We start from the raw sequence: 17,997 nt of genomic DNA, 5'->3' as shown, positions 1-17,997 counted from the left end.
AGAGACAACATTGGCCTCTCTTCAATACCGCAAGACGCCGACATCAGATGTTTTCCCACTTCTTTACAAGATTCGGACAGGTAGACGACCCAAACTTCGAGTGTGGTGGCACTGTGCCGTATCTGCCAGAGCTTTTGCGGCCCAAACAGCGACGACCAACTGAGGGCCCTATCAGGCCGCAGACCACAGTGGACATAGCTTTGCAACAGCTTTTTAGCTGCAACATAGGCCGCCAGAATGGTCTGCGGACCCATAGAACCCAGAGGCCAACCCAACCTCAAAAAAACTCCTTGATATTGACATGGCCTTGCAGTGGTCGACCAAGCGGTGAAACCACGCTCGCGGGTCAATCACGACATCTTCCAGCTTGTACTGCAACGATTACTCTTAGTAACGAGAGCACTTTCACATGTACCCTTGTCTCACTTTCATGACAGCGAAGTCTTATAAGTCCGGCAGTCTTCCATTCGAGATCCACTCGTCTGTCTATCTATAGAGCTTCATCCGAACTTGTCTTCTCGACACAGTGAAGTGACATTCAAACGGTAGTATCGGAGCTCATCATTCCTGTTTACATCATCCGTTACATGAGCATCTTCATGTTAATCTCATCACCTCAGTGAGGTCCCCACCAAAATGTTCACCACCAAAAAACACAAAACCACCAAACCACAACCCCAACCTCAACCACAGCAAGTCGCAATCCAGGATGGACAAGTAATCGGCACGTCTCCCCCTTCCCCTTTCCCTCCCTTTAAGCCCCCTACTAACCCCTCCCAAGGCGTCCTCATCCGCCGAACCTCCACCTGGAAAAAACTCAAAACCACCACCACCAAAGCCGTCAAAGTCGTCACCCCCAACAAACGCACCGCCGCTCCCCCTCCAGGCCGCGAGTCCCTCCGTCGCGCCAAAACCACAGGCGAAAACCAATCCTTCTACCGATCCTCCTACCTCGCCCTCAACCCCCAACGCCAATGGGACCTCTACATCGCCGGCCTCGCCCCGCAAGGCGTCCCCGCTCCTCGTGGTCCACCACCTCCCCAGAAGGGGGTGACGCCGAGACAGTTCAAAACAGTAAATGTGATGTACTTGACCAAACCCAGCCCTAGCGGGGTGCAAGCAGGCACGATAAGCTACCTACCTGACGCGTTTGAGGTTGCAAAGGGCAAGAAAAAGATCGTCAAGAATCCGAATCCGGATGCCTTGCCTGCTTTTCCCACGCCGGGGCAGGGGAAGGTTGTTGTGAGGCCTGTTAAACAGGGTCAGGGGCAGCAACAACAGCAGAAGGTGAGGGTTAGTACTCAGGCGCAGGGCAGGCCGGTGCAGCAGGCTGTTAGGGCTCAACAACAGCCTCAGCTGCGGGTGAGGGTGCAGGTGCAGCAGCAGCAGCAGCAGCAGCAGCAGCAGTACGTCCAAGTTGCGGTGCCAGTTACCCAGGTTCAGAGGCCGCAGACGCAGCAGTTCGTTGCTGTGCCGGTTGGTCAAGTACAGCAGCAGGTTGTGAGGCCGGTTAGCCAGGCTGTTCAACGGCCTGTTCAGCAGCAGCAGAGGCAGCACAGGCCGCAGACACAGTTTGTTACTGTGCCTGTTCAGCACGTGCAGAGGCCACAACAGCAGCAGCAGTTTGTTGTTTTACAGACTGTAGCTCAGCCGCAGCCTCAACAGCAGGTTGTGATGATTCCGGCTGTTAATACTCAGCCGGTGAGACAGCAGGTGAGGACTGGCGGAATGAGAGTGCCTGGGCAGAGTGTAGTTACTGTGAGGGCTTGAGTTTGCTCAGGCGAGGTGAGGTGCTGGTTAGATGCTGGGCTTTATGATGTCTATGAAATTATGATTGACGTTTCCTTTGTCTTACGGGTCAGGATTTCTTTGCCAATAGTTCAAGACTAGAATTACATACAGCGATCGATTGATTGCCAAATCTCAATCTTGTTGGTCACCGGAGAAGTAACCGTCATCTCACACTGCGGTCAAGTTCAATCTGGCCCCCACTTTCATCACGTCGATTCCTGATGGGTAAATTCGCTTTTCCCTCGCTCTGAGAGAGTGCCTCGCGCCCCAGTTGAAACATTCTTGTAGCTAAAAGCGGGTTAGCCAGACAGATTACAATGAGAGCGGGATGGCACCCTTACCATTATTGTCATGAAACCTGAGCATTCGAAATCCCTTCGGGTAGTGAAATACCTGTTGATTTCCATCACTTTTCATCTGAACAAGCCATGTTGGGGCGCTGAAATTGGGACTTTTCCGAACCGCGGTGAAGCAATCATCAGGTACTGTAAAACCATGATTGTAAGACTCCAAACCCACGTAAGTTTAGACATTAAACAAACTTACGGGCTTGGTTGAGTATTGTGCACTTGTTCTCGCTGACAATAATCAGCCTCTGTTTTCCCTCTCTGTCTCGGGTGATCAAGAGCTCTGCGTTCTGTATCAAGACCACTTCAGTCTGGACCTGCGCAACTTGGCTGGGAAGAAACAAAAGTCAGTGCATCAACTCGGTAATAAGACACCGGATCCACTCACAGCCGTAGTGCTACAATCTCGTCTCGCCTAGGGGAGCTTAGAGACTGGATAAATAGTTCCCTTCTCATGTCTTCGATATTCTGGTAGAGTGCTTTGGCAGCTGTGTTTCTATTAGAAGGCGTGCTCCGCTGTTTGCGTTTGCCTACATACCTTCGAAGGAAATCATTTGGAATGAAACCTCTGCTCTGGTCAGCTTGTTGACCCGGTTGTCATCAATAAAGCCATAGCAGTCAATTTCGTCCAACACAATCCTTGCATCTCCTTCGATCAATTTCATTACCGTGTCATGACGTACTATGTCTCGTTAGCAAAGTTAGATACGATTCTGGCACCTCGAACTCTTACGTTTGAGAATGCTTTTCGTGATATCTTCACTTTTGTTGTAGTAGACCAGCAGCTCTGCATATTCCTCCCCTTGGCCTTCGTTGCTTTGACCAAGGCTTCGATATTGCAAGAGCGAAATCCCACTGATCCCATTCTTGACCAAGGATCTGTGGCCGACGCCAAAGGTAACATCGGCCATCAGTTTATAGAGATTCTTTGTATCACTAATCAAGCTTAGGGCGTTAGCAAACTGTTAATGTGTGGCACATAATAGGTGCCAGGTAAGACTCAGGTGTTGAGGTACTGGGAAGGTCTAACTTCTTCCCTACAAACCTACCCGGGAGACATCAAAGGAAGGTTTGTCAGCTGTCGAAGGATATCGAAGTCCATAGAACATTAGCTATACCATCCATAGCTTAGTTGTCCCACAGAATACCTTGCTACTCTATGGGGGCCCAGTGCCCCACAGAGCCTGCTGGAAGGCCAGCACACTTATATAAGTAGACCTCTCCTCTCCTCTCAATCCTGTATATAGAATAAGCATAAGCAAGAATATAAGCCAATGACATACATGCACTAAAAGCCTCTGTATTAGACTACGTACAAGCACTCAAAGCCTCTGTACTGTGGCGTCTTGCCCACTGTGATAACAGTGGTCTTGCTTCCTTCAGCACTGCTGTCGTATCCCCTTTTTCTCCAGCTTCCGCTACGCACTGCTACAAGCGCATAGTTCGCTGTAGCTCCCCTGTAGGTACTGTATTACAGACCTATAGGGCAACGCAGCAAACACAAACAATATCTATTCTGATGGCATGAATGACTTGAACTAACCTTTGCGTGTACAAAGTCCGAATCCCTGTGTTATCAGGTACTGGGTGAGCAAGCATTTTGCTAATGCCTTGCTGCAGCATTGATCTCGCAGTGGCTTCAGCAAGACGATCGATGAATGATTCTTGAAACTCGCGGATATCTATCTCCGGGTTAGCGCTAATGGCAATGAGTAAGCTTGGATTTTGCCGATTCACGTTCAACTGCAACATCACTGATATTTACAGATACCAGACGGTTCGTCGACCTTTCCAAAACTTTGTAGAGCACCCATGACCTATTCTTCCCACCATGTTTAAAGGGGAAAGTTATGGGTGACAGTCCAATGTCTCTGAGCTTGGGGTGGTCGGCAGCCTTATCACAGCCACACAATAAAAGTTGAGATGTCCAATGGTTCAAGTCCTCCTGGTAATATGATCGAGGACAGATGAGCTGTTGTGCGTTATCCACAGCAAGCGATACCTGAAATTTAATTGAGCCGATGGTCTTTGCTGAACTGCTCGATAGGGACTGGCTCTCGGCGGTAGAAGTGGTGGCATCTTTGAGATTTTGGGTCCACCAAGAATGAATTTCTGTGAGCATTTGCGTGTTTGTTGCGAGACTTCCCTCAATTCTGGAAGTACGGGAGCTATGATTGATCATGTTAGAACGAAATCTTTCATGAAATTGTGACATTGAAGATTCACTGACTTTACGACGGTCCCCAAAACCAAGTGCAAGCTGTTGGTATGGACCAGGAGCTGACTTCGTAGAGTTGCAATGTCGCCGGCCTCGGTTGTCCAAGCAATTTTCTTGTAGTTTCTGAGCAAGGTGTCACTCCATCGTCGAAATCGTGGCTCTGGATTGTCCCGACCTGAGCCGGTTGCAAGAGCACTGTACTTGTCGATGAGCTTCTCGAGATGCCTCAGCGTCTCATTGCAGCTGTTCAGCAGCCAATCCACACTCTGCAGACCTTCGTGTTGTTCGTTGTCTTGAAATCGGTTGGGAAGTGACGAAGACTCGATGGAGACTGCAGCGATGTCATCGCCACATGCATCTTTGAAAGCTGATAGGGCCGAGCTGAGGGAGTAGAGCTGGTTCTCAACCTCGCGAAATTCGATGGGCGCAGACTTGCGTCCGTTGGTGAAGGCTTGGGCAATCTTCCAAGAGATCTTGGACATGGCGATGATATCGCCAATTGAAACTGGCGACCCCATCCTGTCTGGTGCCTAGCTTAAGAAGTGGAAGGAGATGAGCGGTAGCTAGACATGATGAGCTTGGATGTTATATAGGGTTAGTAGAAGTAGATGATGACCTGCATGCACAGCCCGAGAGTGTTATGCCAATCATCTGCGGTGGGGGCCGGTGTTACATGTCTCTGCATAAGACAGGTGTAATCATGGCGCAGGTGAGGGGGTCTTACTGCGCCCCATAAGGCTCCGATGGATGCCTTGGGACAGACTGATAAAGTGAAGACAACCCCTCTGGACTCATGGTTTTTCTCGTTGGGGTCCTATCATCAGAAAGTGCTGAACATGTTTGGATATCGACCAAATCGATTTGCGGGTATTGTCTCGAGATACGACCCTCGAGAGCCTCTTCCAGCAGAATTGGAAAGTGCGTTTCACGAGTCACATGCCCTGCAGACCAATTTGCACCTGCCATATCCAACACCCACACAGGCTCTTCACACACACCCCGCCTGTGCGCCACCATTACTACATTCAAATATCCCAACCTACACAATTCAAGAACCATCTCTTGGTCGGAATGTGCTCCCGCCAGTCTCCATCTCGATTGAAGCCTCCGTCATTCAAGACACGGCCAGCATCACAATTACGCAGCTCTTCTGGAACGACTCGGACAGCATCATCAAAGAGGCCGCCTACACGTTTCCTCTTTCATCTGGCTGCACCGTGACAGGCTTCCATTGTCGCATCGGTCATGGCAAAGTCTTGGCTGGCAATGTCAAGCCAAAGGAAGAAGCCCGCGAGGAATTCCGGCAGCATGTCCGCAACCGTACCACTGGAGCGGCGTTGCTCGAGCAAGATACCGAGGAGATATTCACCACCAGCCTTGGAAATCTCCCAGCAAGAACCAAGATCAGGGTCACTGTCACCTACATCACCCTTCTCAAACATCACTTTGCCGATCGTAAGGGGATCACGACACTGACGATTCCAACTTGCATCGCAAGCCGCTACGGTGACAAACCCCAAGACTACAACAATGCTGCCTCCACCTCCATTCCAGAAGGCCTCACGATACAGATTGAAGTAGTTGAAGCCGGCAAGATTGCCTCAATCGTCAGCCCAACACACAAGGTCACTGTCGAAAACCGGTTGGGAACACGTGCGGCCAGTTCCTTTGCCGACCTTGTTGGTGAAGACACCCGAAGTAGTGTCGAAACAGCCCTGGTGAAACTAGAAACAGGTTCTGCTTTTCTCGATCGCGACTTTGTCCTTGATATCGCAACAGGAGGCCCGAATGATGAGACCGAATCACCACAAGCATGGATCGAAAAGCATCCCACCCTACCCAATCAACAGGCACTCATGGTGACAATTCCGCCTGGCTTTACCACGCGCACATCCAATCCTACCGATCAGACCGAGATACTTCTCTTGGCGGATCTGTCAGGGTCCATGGACGACAAGTTAACCTCGCTCAGAGCTGCCATGCAATTCTTCCTGAAGGGTATTCCCATTGGCCGCAAGTTCAATGTGTGGTGTTTTGGCTCAAGTTACAAGTCGTGGCAGCCTAATTCGGTGGATTATGGCGAAGCATCGTATCAGTCCGCTTCTTCATGGGTTGACACCAACTTCCATGCCAACATGGGGGGTACTGAACTACTTCCCGCAATCCAGGCCATCGTGACTGCGCGTGACAAAAGACTGCCCACAGACATCATCATTTTGACTGACGGAGAGACATGGCGCCTGGACGAAACCCTCGAGTACATTCGGAAACAGAGGGACTTGACTGAAGGGGGTATACGGTTCTTTGCTTTAGGTATTGGTCCAGCAGTCTCCCATGCCTTGGTTGAGGGCATCGCCAAGTTTGGTGGAGGATATGCCGAAGTGGTTCGAGAGGCGAGCGAAGGGGATTGGGAGGATAGGATTGTCAGCATGGCAGAGGCAGCACTGATGACCGATCACTTGGGGCCTATGCATTTGGAGGTCAATATCATGAGAGGTGATGGCAGCAAGCAAGGTATTTACACAACAGCTCGTTTCTCAGATACTTCGCACCATTTTACTGACCGTCCGACAGCTTCCAGTATCCACAACGCCGAGCAATCTCCAGCAGACATATCCACGCTCAGCCCATTCAACAGAAGCCGGATCTTTTTCCTCTTTGATTCCTTCAAATCATCCGAGAGCATCACCGACGTTACACTCAAAGCCGATACTGCCCACAGGACCAAGACCTTCCAAGTTCCTGTGACGCTTCTCGAGAAGCCAAGCATAACAATTCATCGGCTTGCCGCCCGCTCACTGCTCAATGATCTGGAGCGAGGTCAGAGCCATATTCACCTGGGCTCTACTCGCCCCTATCCTGGCTCTTGGGACGAGAGAAATAGAGTACGAAAGGAGGCAGAGAAGATTGGCTGCAAATGGTCACTTGTTTCCAAATGGACGAGCTTCTTTCTGGAAGAGGAGCTCTGTCCTGCTGAGCCGGATGATATTTGGTGCGCAGAAGGCGGTGCTGAGACTGTTGATGAGCCTGGAGATGACTTGTTGCAATCACACGGGCCGATTACTGGCGTTACTTTGGTCGACAGTGGTAAAACATCGGTGCCTGCCTCTGGCTTGCTTCTAGTTGGGGAGCTTGTCTCTACACCCAGGAACTCAGACGACTTGTTCGGACTTCCAGCCGGGCGACACTTGCAAAGGCCTGTGCCTCCTAGATCTTCTTTACTGAGCAACCCTATGAGACCTCCAGGGCTGCAACTTTCAAGACGTCCTTCCTCGAACGGGAGAAAATTACGACTGGTTGAATACCCACACTCTGTCGTTGCACCTGACCACTTAATCTCCTTCAAGATGCGGAAGTCCACTGGCGTTGCAGACCCTGAAGGTAACACTCTCGGGAAACAAAGCGATATTGCGCCAGGGGCGGTCGCTTCAAATGAGAGCCCCATCCTGGGATCTCTTTCTGGAGATCCTCCGAGGGATCCTGGCTCTATTTTTGAGTTCGACGACACCGATGCAGATGATTCAGAGACGAACAATACCAGTGTTCCTGACAACGGATTAGAAGGTATATTTAAACCGAGAATGCGTCGCCTCTCAGGTGGAATACTGCAGCACAGAACGGCCATACCCAGTGAAGACGAATGGGTCTTCGACCAAGTACTTGATCCGAAAAGTCAAGAGCACAAAAGTATACAAGCTCAACTACAATGCTGCCAGTATGCCTTTAATGCCTCCTCGCTTCCGCAACAACGTGACCAGACATATAGCTGGGAGTCGGAAGAGGATGACGCGATCAAATTCTCGGCGTTTCTTCCTCCGTGGGCACCTTCTTCTGATTTACCTCCGATGGACGCCATGCTCGAGAAGTTGAGATGTGGGCCGACATTACCCCAGACAAACAGTCCAACTTACGCACTTGGTGTGAATATTGAAGAGATCCCAAATATACTAGCTAAACCAGCGCCCGGTCCGGATTATAACTTGGAGTCCGAAGACGATCAGGCGATCGATTTGTATACCGATGTCCATTGGGGCAAACTTTCTCCCGAATCACTTCCAACGGACCCAATGTACGCGCGTGGGGCGTACGAGGAGGCTAAAGCGAAGATCGAGGAGAGCCCAGAGGAGACGGAGAGGCGGCGGAGGCGTCGCAGGGTGAGAGACGAGCACGAAAGAGTTACACAACCCAAGAGTGGCGACAATAAGCCATGGACAGACAACCGCATCATTTCTGAACTTCTTAGGTTTCAATCCGCCGAGGGGTATTTTGCCAGAGGGTACTCAGTCCAAACCGGCCAAATCAATGATCTTCACCCTTCTATTATCACCATTCCAGGGGAAGAAGAGGACCGACACGGTGAACAGGTCATTCTTCTGCGGGATTTCCTCGAGGAAGAAACCACCAAGGGCCCAGGCAATCTCTTGTCTAAACACAACAAAGGCCAACACAACGAAGATGTCGTCCTCCTCCGTGATATACTGGGGAAAGAAATTACCAAGAGGCTACGTACTCTCCGGGATAAACACGACAAAGACCACATGTTTGGTAAGGACATGGCCTTGAAAGAAAGGATCCTCTTCACTATTGCCGTTTGGGTGCTTCTCGAGCGGGACTTTGCCTCCAAGCGGCGTCTGTGGGTTTTGATGATTAGGAAGGCAAAGTCGTATCTAGGGGGGCGTATCGACCGGCGGTATGACGCGTTTGACGAGATGAAGGCTGCTCTGGAGGGGGCCAAGATTCATGGGTATAAATCACGGCAGGATAGTCTGGCAGCTCCTCTCTATGTGAATGCGCGCAGTTTTGAGGTTCAATTTGCGGTGTCGAAGACCGTTGACAATGCGGCTAGGATGACTGCGGAGTCTGAAGTTCTTGAGGGAGAGCAAGATCGGGATGAGGTGGGTGTGGAGCTCGAAGTTGGCACAGGCGAGGCTCAAGACAACAGTCAAGTGGCAGGAAAGGGCTCGGTCGTTTAATTGGGTGTACAAATGTTTGTATCAGAGGTAGCTTCTGATGATATTTGACTATGCTTCTTTTGTTTGTATTCGATCCTTTTGCATATGTGGTTATGGCAGCTGCATGCCCGCATCCACGTCGTGGATCGTAGAATAGTGATTGGGTCTGATCAAAGCAAAGAATCGAGAAGATAGATGACACTAAACTACCTATTGATCACGTCTTGTTTAGCCTTGACTATATATCACAGTTTGCATATGAGCGCCATATGACCAAATTCAATTTCAGACTTTTAAAGGCAAACAATCTCGGTTTCATATCCGTGAGCTATTGAATCCCACATCCCCCAACACCACAACGTAGTCCTCACAGGCCACGACATTCTCAGGCTTCACGGGCGCTAGGATTCGAGTTTAAAAGGCCAAGACGTTCTGTCGTTTTGGATATAACCCGCGTTACAAACGTAGTTGTTGAGAACTGGGCTGGCTCTTTTGGGGCTTTCCTAAGTTAGCTTGGCTATCCGTTTAACAGGTTTCATGTTCCGGAAAACGAGGCCACTTTTTCTTTGAAGGCTCTTCTCCTTTTCACAGTGACAAAGATGACAAGGTGTTGGATCTCTTGATTGATATTTCAACCGACCCCCACCTCCCCCACCCACTTCCTACGTAATTCGGCCCTGAATTTATAGCGGCAGAAAAGCGGGAAAAGAGGCTGCTGGAACGGAGGAAGAACCAGTCAAAGCTGAAGTGAGAAGAAGCAGTATCAGACCCATGCTGTGCGGGAAACAAGGCGGTTGCAATATGCCTCGGGCATGTAGAGCCCGGACTATCCTCTGTTGGTTGGACAAGGCATCATAGAACAACAGTGAACGTCAATCGACTTATTACCATTACTTTCTAGCAACACTTCCACAATAGCACTATCACCACCACCCCCTTCCATTCTGGTTGCTCTTCCCTTACGATATAACACTAAACTCCCTACTCCTTTGCAGAAACGTTTCCACGTCCGCTCAAGCGTGAATAGCCTGCTGTACCTCAGGGTAAACCGCCACCATCCTGTGATACAAATCCGGATGATCCCGGATCATGACCTCGGGGTCCCAAGCGCTAGCCACGAAGATGGTGTCGATACCGCTGCTGAGCGGGGTGGTGAACACATTGCAGATCTGCAACCCGATCAAGAAGGCAAACGCAACCACCACCGGCGTGAAGCCCCCGCCAGAGTTGTACGAGGGGTTGGTGAAGACCATGTAGCAATAGGCCATCAGCGCGGTGGCGTACCCGACAAACATGGCGCCCATGCCGAGGACAGGGCCGATGAGGCATTCGTTGACGAGGGCGTCGATACCGCGGTCCTTGATCATCCTGTTCCATGGTCGTTAGTAAACTCCACAGAAGACAAAAGGGGCAAAGAGTGTACATACTTCCAAGTATCCTTCGCCGCCGGCACATACGCCTTCCCATAAAGCGCAATGTGCGCAAAAGCGTACCGATTCAAGAACTGAACCGCCCAGTCCAACAACCCAATAAGACACCCCACAATACACCACAAGATCATCCCCAAAATATCCCCATCCGATGACGCCTGAGCCCTCGCCACAGACGCCAACTGCCTCAGGAAATTGATAATAGCCACCACCAAGCTCCCCAAGCTGATACTCCCAAAGCTATACGTCAAGCACCTCTTCAACGCCCCCCTCGTCACCCCCGTTGGAAAGTTCCTCGAGTTGAAATACCACGACCCATAAACCCCCGCAATAGTAGTATGAATCGTGTTCTTCAACCACTCCGAAATCCAATACGCGGCAAAAGTAATAAACGCAATCAGCCCAATCACCTTTCCACTCGAACATCCCCCCGCGCCCTGCCTACAAGCCGGGTTATTCGGATCCGGCTGATACTTGACATAGACACTAACTAGCGTCACCGAAAACCACGCCGCAAACAACGTAGCCAACAGCCCGCCAATCGCGCTGACAAGATAAACATGCCCAAAATTCTTGGCCACATCAATGGCCGTCTGCAGCATCAACACGCTGAACGGAATCCGGGACCGCCAGCTGATAAAGCAGATCAGCTGAAAAATGGCGAAGATCAAAAACACGATCCCGCCAGAGTAGTACTTTCTCGACAGCATGTACAAGGCCGTCGCAAAACCAAGCACAACGTTGAGAATCCCCGTAATCCAGATGAACTGCTTCGTAAACTTCCTCGCAACCCACATGTACCCGTAGCTGAGCACAATAGCCGTTATGAGCACCCAGCCAAACAGCCAAATCGTATGCGTCGTCAACCCGAATCTGTTCCGCTGCCCATTGAGGCCGCCCGAGTTGATATTACGAGTCGCAGCTACACCCCCAAAATGTCAGCCATAAAACCCCCAATCATCCATTGTACCAATACATACCATATCCCTGAATCGAAATAGCACTAACAGCCACAAACCCAGCACAAGTCGCCAAAAACAACACCCCCGCCCACAAATCATTCCACTTTGGCTTCTGCACCGCAAAAACCTCGTCATAACTCGGGGGAGGTCCCATCTTCCCATCTGGTCCAGTCGGCGGCGGTGGAGGCGGTGGCGCCCCATACCCATTGTGATACCCCCCATCGTTCATCGGCACGTTACTATAACCCCCACCCCCAGCAGGAGGAGGAGGCGGCGGCGGAGGTCGGTTGTAGTATCCATTCTGCGGTTGCTGCATTTCGTACGAGTTGTTCGGAGGGGGATACTGCGGCCCACCACCACCGCCATGAGGTGGGCTGTAGTAATTAGCGGCTTCACCGCCCTGGTAGGCCATTTTGCGTTGCCGGTTTGGCGAGAGGTTTGTTGTGCGTGCCGTTGTTCCAATCAAGGTACCTTAGCTTCTAATAGCTATCAATAGCTAAGAGCTGGTTCGACCTGCGAGCGCAGTATGAGAGAGGCAGCCGTTGAGTCCTCGTTGAAGTTGCGGAAAGAAAAAGAAGACAGGAAGAAGTTGGAGAAATGGATAAAATCCCCAAGGTCGTGCAGATAAAATTGGGCTTGTTTGACAGCGTGACAGGGCTGCGGCCAGCCGTCGACTTGGTGGAATGTCTTGGATGTGGAGGATGACGTAAAGAATGTGATTGGGGGGGGCAGGTGCCAAGAACTAACCTTGATCGACGATGGAGCATCGAGCTCTCGCTAATCTGGTGTAGCCGGGTGGATCCGAGATTTTCTCCAGCAATTTGCTCTAACAAAGCTCCCGAGCTCCCAAAGCTTCAAGGTCCAGGTGCAATGTCAAACCAGCTCAACAAGGACTTCAAGACAGTTTGTGAGAATTCGATGGATCAGACCTGGGTCAGACATGAGTTGCACCATCTTACCCCAAGACGAGTCTGAAAAAAACGGATGGCATATCGCATTTTCGCCTACGAACCTGCCAAGTTGCCAAGACGGCCTTCGGCACACCAAGACGGTTTTCGGCACAGAGCGCATGCATCAAGCTCCGGCCCCTATCCGTTGCCCTGTCAGATGTTTATTTTGCTCTCCAAAGTGATACTATTCACCACTACACTTCAGCAGTTGCATCTTGACGCCAACACACAGGACAAGCCAGTCTTGTAGGACACATCTAGTATTCTATCAAACTTTCCCATCACAAACGGACAGCAGAACATACAACCTTACTTGGATCCAGTCTTGCCAGTCGGGATGTTGAAGAGGACAAGCCTCTTCTCCTCACCCTCCTTCCAGTCATCGAGACCCTTGTCCACACGGTAGTAACCACGCCTCTCCAGCTGGATGATGTCGTTCTTCTTGAGCTGGGCCGTAGCTTCATCACAGAACGCCTCCTCCATAGTAGAGGTGGTGGGGTTCAGGAAGTCCTCCATGTTGTCTTCCTCCTGCAGCGTGTCCTTGGTGATAAGGTAGTCAAAGTCCCAAAGCTCGGCAGGCACAAGAGTCTGGCTAGAAGCGAGCCAGGTAACCTTCTTCTCCGTCGTCTTGACATCGCCCTTTGCCACGTTGAGCTCGCACGTCAACGAGGTGATGGGATCACCCTCAGCAATGTTGCGAACAAAGGCATTGCCCCAAGCCATGAGAGTGATCTCCTCGCCTTCCTTGAAGCTCTTGGCATCGGCTTGATCAAGCAGAATCTCGGGACCAAACGCCACCTTCTTGGTACCGATATCCTTGTTCTTGGGATGCTTGGGTCTGTCCTCCTGGAAGGGCTGAGCAGGAGCCTCGGCGCCTGTGACGGGCACCTTGACAATATCCTTCTTTAGGAGAGCAGTGTGGCGGGGAGCGATAGGATCAATGTGCTTCTTGTTGGTAGCCCAGAACTTGGTCCAGTCCATGGTAACAACGTTGCGGCTAGGTCCCTGTTTGGCTGTTAATTTTTGCGACGGCGGAGAGAAAAGGCCAGAGAAATACCTGAGCAATAATGAATTCGCGCAGAGCCTCGATGCCCATTCCTCTTCTCCTGACACCACGAATGGTGGGCATGCGGGGGTCATCCCATCCCCAAACCTTTCCAGTATCGACGAGCTTGGCAAGCTTGCGCTTGGAGAGGAAAGTCTTGACGAAGTTCATGCGCGCAAAATCCCACATATGGACCTTGCGGATCTGCAGGGTCTTCTGGAACCAGGCGTACTGAGGGTTGCGGTCGGTGTACTCTGTGGACCTCAAGGCATGGGTGACGCCCTCGTAGCTGTCGACAACTTCAGGTGCTGTCAATATCACGTCTTTCTCATCTCAACGGCCCCAACGACGAAAGGGAAGGTCAGAAGAGGTCAAAAGAAAAATGACAAAACTCACCAGGGCAAGCGAAATCGTACATGGGGTACATCTTCCATTTGGTGCCGGTGCGGTGATGAGGCGTGTCCACGTTGCAACGGTAGATCACAGGATCTCTCATGGCCTTGTTGGGATTGTCGACCGAGAGCTTTGCGCGAAGGCAGTAGCGGACGCCTTCCTCGGAACCCTTCTTCATCTCCTCGAAGATGCGCAAGTTCTCTTCCACTGGCGTGTCGCGGCGCTTGGAAGCGATGCCGTTCCATCTCTCGTTGCGCATAGTTTCCTGGTCGGTATCGTCGGCATAGGCATGTCCCTCCTTGATCATCTTGATCGCCATATCGTAAAGATAATCAAAGTAGTCACTGGTGTAGGTGAGGGTATCGCACTTGATGCCCATCATGGCAAGATCCTCGATGATGGCATCCTGGTATTCCTCCTTCTCTTTGTCGGGGTTTGTGTCATCGAGACGGAGGCGAAGCTGGCCCTTGTACTGCTGGGCAAAGTACCAGGAGAGAAGAGCTGCCTTGGCATGTCCAATATGGAGGTATCCCGAAGGCTCGGGCAAGAATCTGGTAACAACGCCCTGGTCTGTTCATGTCTGTTAGCACATTGAGTCCAATACGCATTTGACAGTCTATATCAACCTACCTGTATTCTGCAGATTAAGAGCATAAGAACCACCGGCCTTGCTGGCAGCAGCGACCTTCGCCTTGGCAGCAGCATCCTTGGCCTTGATCTCGTCCTGGATCTCAGGGTGCATCACCTCGATGAACTCAAACCAGCGAGCGAGGTTGACAAGACTACCGCGCTTGATAAAGGAGAAAGCGGCGCGGTTGCCGCGGAGGGCCTGCCAGACCTTGGTGTCCAGCTCGCTAAGAGTGTAGCCATGGAGGTAGGTGCGGAGGATGAGATGCTTATCGAGGGACTGAAGACGAGGCTCGATTGAGCGGAAATCGGCCGTGAGGAGGGCCTCAATGGGATGGAGCTCTTCCAGCTTCATGGTGGACGGTGGGTAAGGGTGGTGAGTATAGGAATAGGGGACGTGATGAGAAAACAGTCACCGATGATAGTCTCGGTACCTGGGATTTTGGAGGGGCAGCAAAAAAGCCCCACATTCACCCATCCCAGCGCGGGGTTTCTGCCGCGAGCGCCAACGGTTTTGGTAAGGCGGTGAAAACCGAAGCTCTCAGGACCTTGTCTGAACATTTGGTTTGAGCCTAACATTCAAGGCAACGAACCTCAACGGGCCGGGGTCCAACTTTTTTCTGAAGCAGCGCAACCGACAGCGACAGAGAGAGGCGGAGGCTCACGACGTCGCCGTTTGTGTCCTACAGCTCGCAATGGCTTCCACACATCATTGCGTTGCCTCTCTGGCAAGGCTCAGCCTGTCCACACCAGCCAGGCCAACGGTCGCCTCGACAATACCAAAATTCCTCGTGCCATCGGTTGCGACACCACAGGTCCGGCATGCGTCTGGTGGCGGTGGTGGAGGCATGCGCAAGAAGCCCGTGAAGAAGAAGAAGACCTATAAGACATTCCGTAGCTATGATCTCTCACCGATGGAGCAGTTCACACTCTGCGATGCCATGAGGTAAGCTTCCTTCCCAATGTCACCCCATGCCGGCGTATTGTCGCTTACTGTCCATAAAGGTACCTCCGCGCTGCCGAAGTTGGACGTCCACCTACCACCGTCAAGTATGACCTCGCCGTCAAAGTCAAGACCCAGAAGAGCGGTCCCGTCCTCCGAAGTGCCATTCGTCTGCCCTTCCCAGTCAAGACCGATACCCGTATCGGTGTCATCTGCCCCGAGGGCAGCGCCCTAGCGACCGAGGCTCAACAACTTGGTGCCGTGGCGGTGGGTGAGGAGAGCTTATTCGAGGCCATCCGACGAGGAGAGATCGCCTTCAACAAGTTGATCTGCCACACCGACAGCCAAGAAGCCCTGAAGAAAGCCCAGGTCGCCAGAATCCTCGGTCCCAAGAATCTGATGCCCAACCCAAAACGTGGAACCATTACCAGCGACATCAAGGAGACGATGCAGGAGTTGATTGGCGCGGATGAGTACAGAGAAAGAAACGGTGTTGTGAGAATGGCCGTGGGCCAGCTCGGTTTCTCTCCCAAAATGCTTGCCGACAACATCAAGGCGTTCATGTCCAAGCTCAAAGACAACATCAACCAACTGGACGACAACATTCCCAAGGCTATTGACGAGGTTGTTTTGAGCACAACGCATGGCCCAGGGATCAGTTTGAACGGTAACTTTGCCCCAACAGACGACAAGGTCAAGCCAGAACACCTGGCTACTGTCATGTAGTTTTGTTGTTTTTCAATGTATATTAGATGTATGCCATGTATCATAATCCTTGTATAAAAAAAATCCTGGAAAATTGGGTATCGTGATGCCAGTCGCTCTGCGCCTTTTATGCCCCCTGGATTTTGAACTGAGACCATCATTTCTCTCTCAGGACCTTTACAGCCTCCGCCTGCGCATCCAAAGCCCCGTAAATCGCCAACAGTTTGATAACACGCCCCTGACCTTTGACTCCAGCTTTCCGTGCTTCTCTTACGGCTGTGCTCAAGTCGAGCAGTATCGTGTTCCGACACCGAAATATCCTCTCGTCAGTCTTCTTCACAAACGGAAGATCTCTACCAATGGCCTCAGCCAGTCCATCCACATACACACACTCCCTCGCCAAAGCAGCTAGCTTCGCCGGCCTGCTACTGACAAACTCCACACCGTCTTCGTCCTGAGTCTGCTCATCATCGCTCCCAAAAATCTCGTCGTCATCATCCCAATTCTCCTCATCACTGCTATCTCCATCCCTTTTCTGCTGCTGCTGCTGCTGCCCCGTCCCTCCTACCACCAATCGCTTCTCCAATCCGCTCACCCTCTCATCCAACTCGAGCATCTTCCTGCCCGTCTCCACCGCCCCCTTGACATCCCTCAACTCCTGATTCAGCCCCCCTACTTCCACCCTCCGCTCCCTAACCTTAGACTGAACCTCCTCTACCGCTCTTCGGAAACCTAAAAGTGCTACTCTCACATCCTCGACGCGCTCCTCCCCGCCCTTGAGCTCATCCCCTAGCCCGAGAAAGGCCGTGTAATTCGAATTGACCAGTTCAAGCAGTTCGGCGCTGATAGCAGAGCTTCGATCGCGGAGTTCAGAGCGCAGGTCCTCGAGGGTTTGATGCCGAGAGGCTGGGCCACCGGTGTGAAGGGTGGAGAGGTAGCTTGCGGGGTCGAAGTCAGGAGCGAGAAAGTCGCGACGGGAGAGGGCGGCGGGGAAGGGAAGGGAGGAGGAATTTTCTAAGTCGTCGGTGGCCGAGGAGGAGAGGGAGGAGCGGCGGCTGGGGAGTTGGGATTTGGGGGACGGGGGGGAGTAGAGGTTGAGGTTGGTTGAGTAGGAGGATGTTGGGCGGGAGTTTGGGGGGAGGCCGAGTTGGGCCATTTTTGTTGGTTTTATTGTTTGTGGTCGACGGTGGGAGTTGGCTGATTTTGGTTGACAGAATGTTGATGGTACTTCGGACCACGATGCTGGGCTTCTGGACATGTTCCATGTCTTGGCGGACGCTAGGCCCGTGCGTTGCAACTCTGGATGACGGCTTGGAATTAACGGTCAGCCATATTGTGAATATGAGGATAATACCAGATGGCACGATGAGCCACTCAAGTTGGTATTCCCCAAATCATGTTGGTAGCTAATACAGCTTTCTTTCAGTTGTGGTGGCAGCATTGACCCAAGCTCCCTTCTCTTACACAGATACACAGAATTCGAGTTGACCTCAGTCAGGCACGCCTTCTTGAGGCCCGCCTGAATCACCTTGGGAAGCTTGCTCCAAGAGCCCCCACATGATTTACGGGCAGCAATTAGCTCGAGGAGTGTCCTCTTCAGCCTTTCCTTCCGGGCGAACCAGAACTTCCGGGCG

General features: G+C 51.7%; 7 protein-coding genes across 7 annotated transcripts; 3 read left to right on the top strand and 4 right to left on the bottom strand.

Moving 5' to 3' along the window:
- Nucleotides 1-636: 636 nt before the first annotated feature.
- On the top strand, nt 637-1,770 carry QC762_206655 (uncharacterized protein; the record flags this gene model as incomplete). Its single annotated transcript, XM_062887566.1, is given in 3 exon segments — nt 637-724; nt 782-1,374; nt 1,384-1,770. Coding segments are annotated over 3 exon segments (1,068 nt in total).
- QC762_206640 (uncharacterized protein) lies at nt 963-5,201 on the bottom strand. Its single transcript, XM_062887565.1, is given in 11 exon segments — nt 963-1,377; nt 1,387-2,079; nt 2,133-2,276; nt 2,338-2,468; nt 2,527-2,626; nt 2,677-2,820; nt 2,872-3,074; nt 3,682-3,820; nt 3,876-4,291; nt 4,369-4,933; nt 5,081-5,201. Coding segments are annotated over 9 exon segments (1,908 nt in total). The 5' UTR covers nt 4,875-4,933; nt 5,081-5,201; the 3' UTR covers nt 963-1,377; nt 1,387-1,954.
- QC762_206630 (uncharacterized protein) lies at nt 4,799-9,439 on the top strand. The gene is made up of 2 exons (XM_062887564.1): nt 4,799-6,870; nt 6,931-9,439. Exons 1-2 carry the CDS (start codon nt 5,100-5,102, stop codon nt 9,327-9,329), a joined length of 4,170 nt encoding a protein of 1,389 aa, XP_062745681.1. The 5' UTR covers nt 4,799-5,099; the 3' UTR covers nt 9,330-9,439.
- A 660-nt stretch (nt 9,440-10,099) lies between these two features.
- PNS1 (pH nine-sensitive protein 1) lies at nt 10,100-12,112 on the bottom strand (the record flags this gene model as incomplete). Its single annotated transcript, XM_062887563.1, has 3 exons — nt 10,100-10,676; nt 10,736-11,660; nt 11,719-12,112. The coding sequence occupies 3 exons, from the start codon at nt 12,110-12,112 to the stop codon at nt 10,322-10,324; spliced, it is 1,674 nt and encodes a 557-aa protein (XP_062745680.1). The 3' UTR covers nt 10,100-10,321.
- An 847-nt stretch (nt 12,113-12,959) lies between these two features.
- On the bottom strand, nt 12,960-15,650 carry QC762_206610 (uncharacterized protein; the record flags this gene model as incomplete). Its single annotated transcript, XM_062887562.1, is given in 5 exon segments — nt 12,960-13,655; nt 13,708-13,994; nt 14,092-14,658; nt 14,719-15,141; nt 15,150-15,650. Coding segments are annotated over 4 exon segments (1,902 nt in total). The 5' UTR covers nt 15,071-15,141; nt 15,150-15,650.
- QC762_206600 (uncharacterized protein) lies at nt 15,297-16,454 on the top strand. Its single transcript, XM_062887561.1, has 2 exons — nt 15,297-15,661; nt 15,721-16,454. Exons 1-2 carry the CDS (start codon nt 15,411-15,413, stop codon nt 16,382-16,384), a joined length of 915 nt encoding a protein of 304 aa, XP_062745678.1. The 5' UTR covers nt 15,297-15,410; the 3' UTR covers nt 16,385-16,454.
- A 66-nt stretch (nt 16,455-16,520) lies between these two features.
- QC762_206590 (uncharacterized protein) lies at nt 16,521-17,621 on the bottom strand (the record flags this gene model as incomplete). The annotated part of the gene is made up of 1 exon (XM_062887560.1): nt 16,521-17,621. One exon carries the CDS (start codon nt 17,619-17,621, stop codon nt 16,521-16,523), a length of 1,101 nt encoding a protein of 366 aa, XP_062745677.1.
- Nucleotides 17,622-17,997: the final 376 nt, after the last annotated feature.

Source organism: Podospora pseudocomata, assembly GCF_035222375.1.
Source record: "Podospora pseudocomata strain CBS 415.72m chromosome 2 map unlocalized CBS415.72m_2.2, whole genome shotgun sequence".
Classification (NCBI taxonomy): domain Eukaryota; kingdom Fungi; phylum Ascomycota; class Sordariomycetes; order Sordariales; family Podosporaceae; genus Podospora; species Podospora pseudocomata.
Note: the sequence above shows the minus strand (reverse complement) of the source record. Positions and strands in the feature narration are given on the sequence as shown.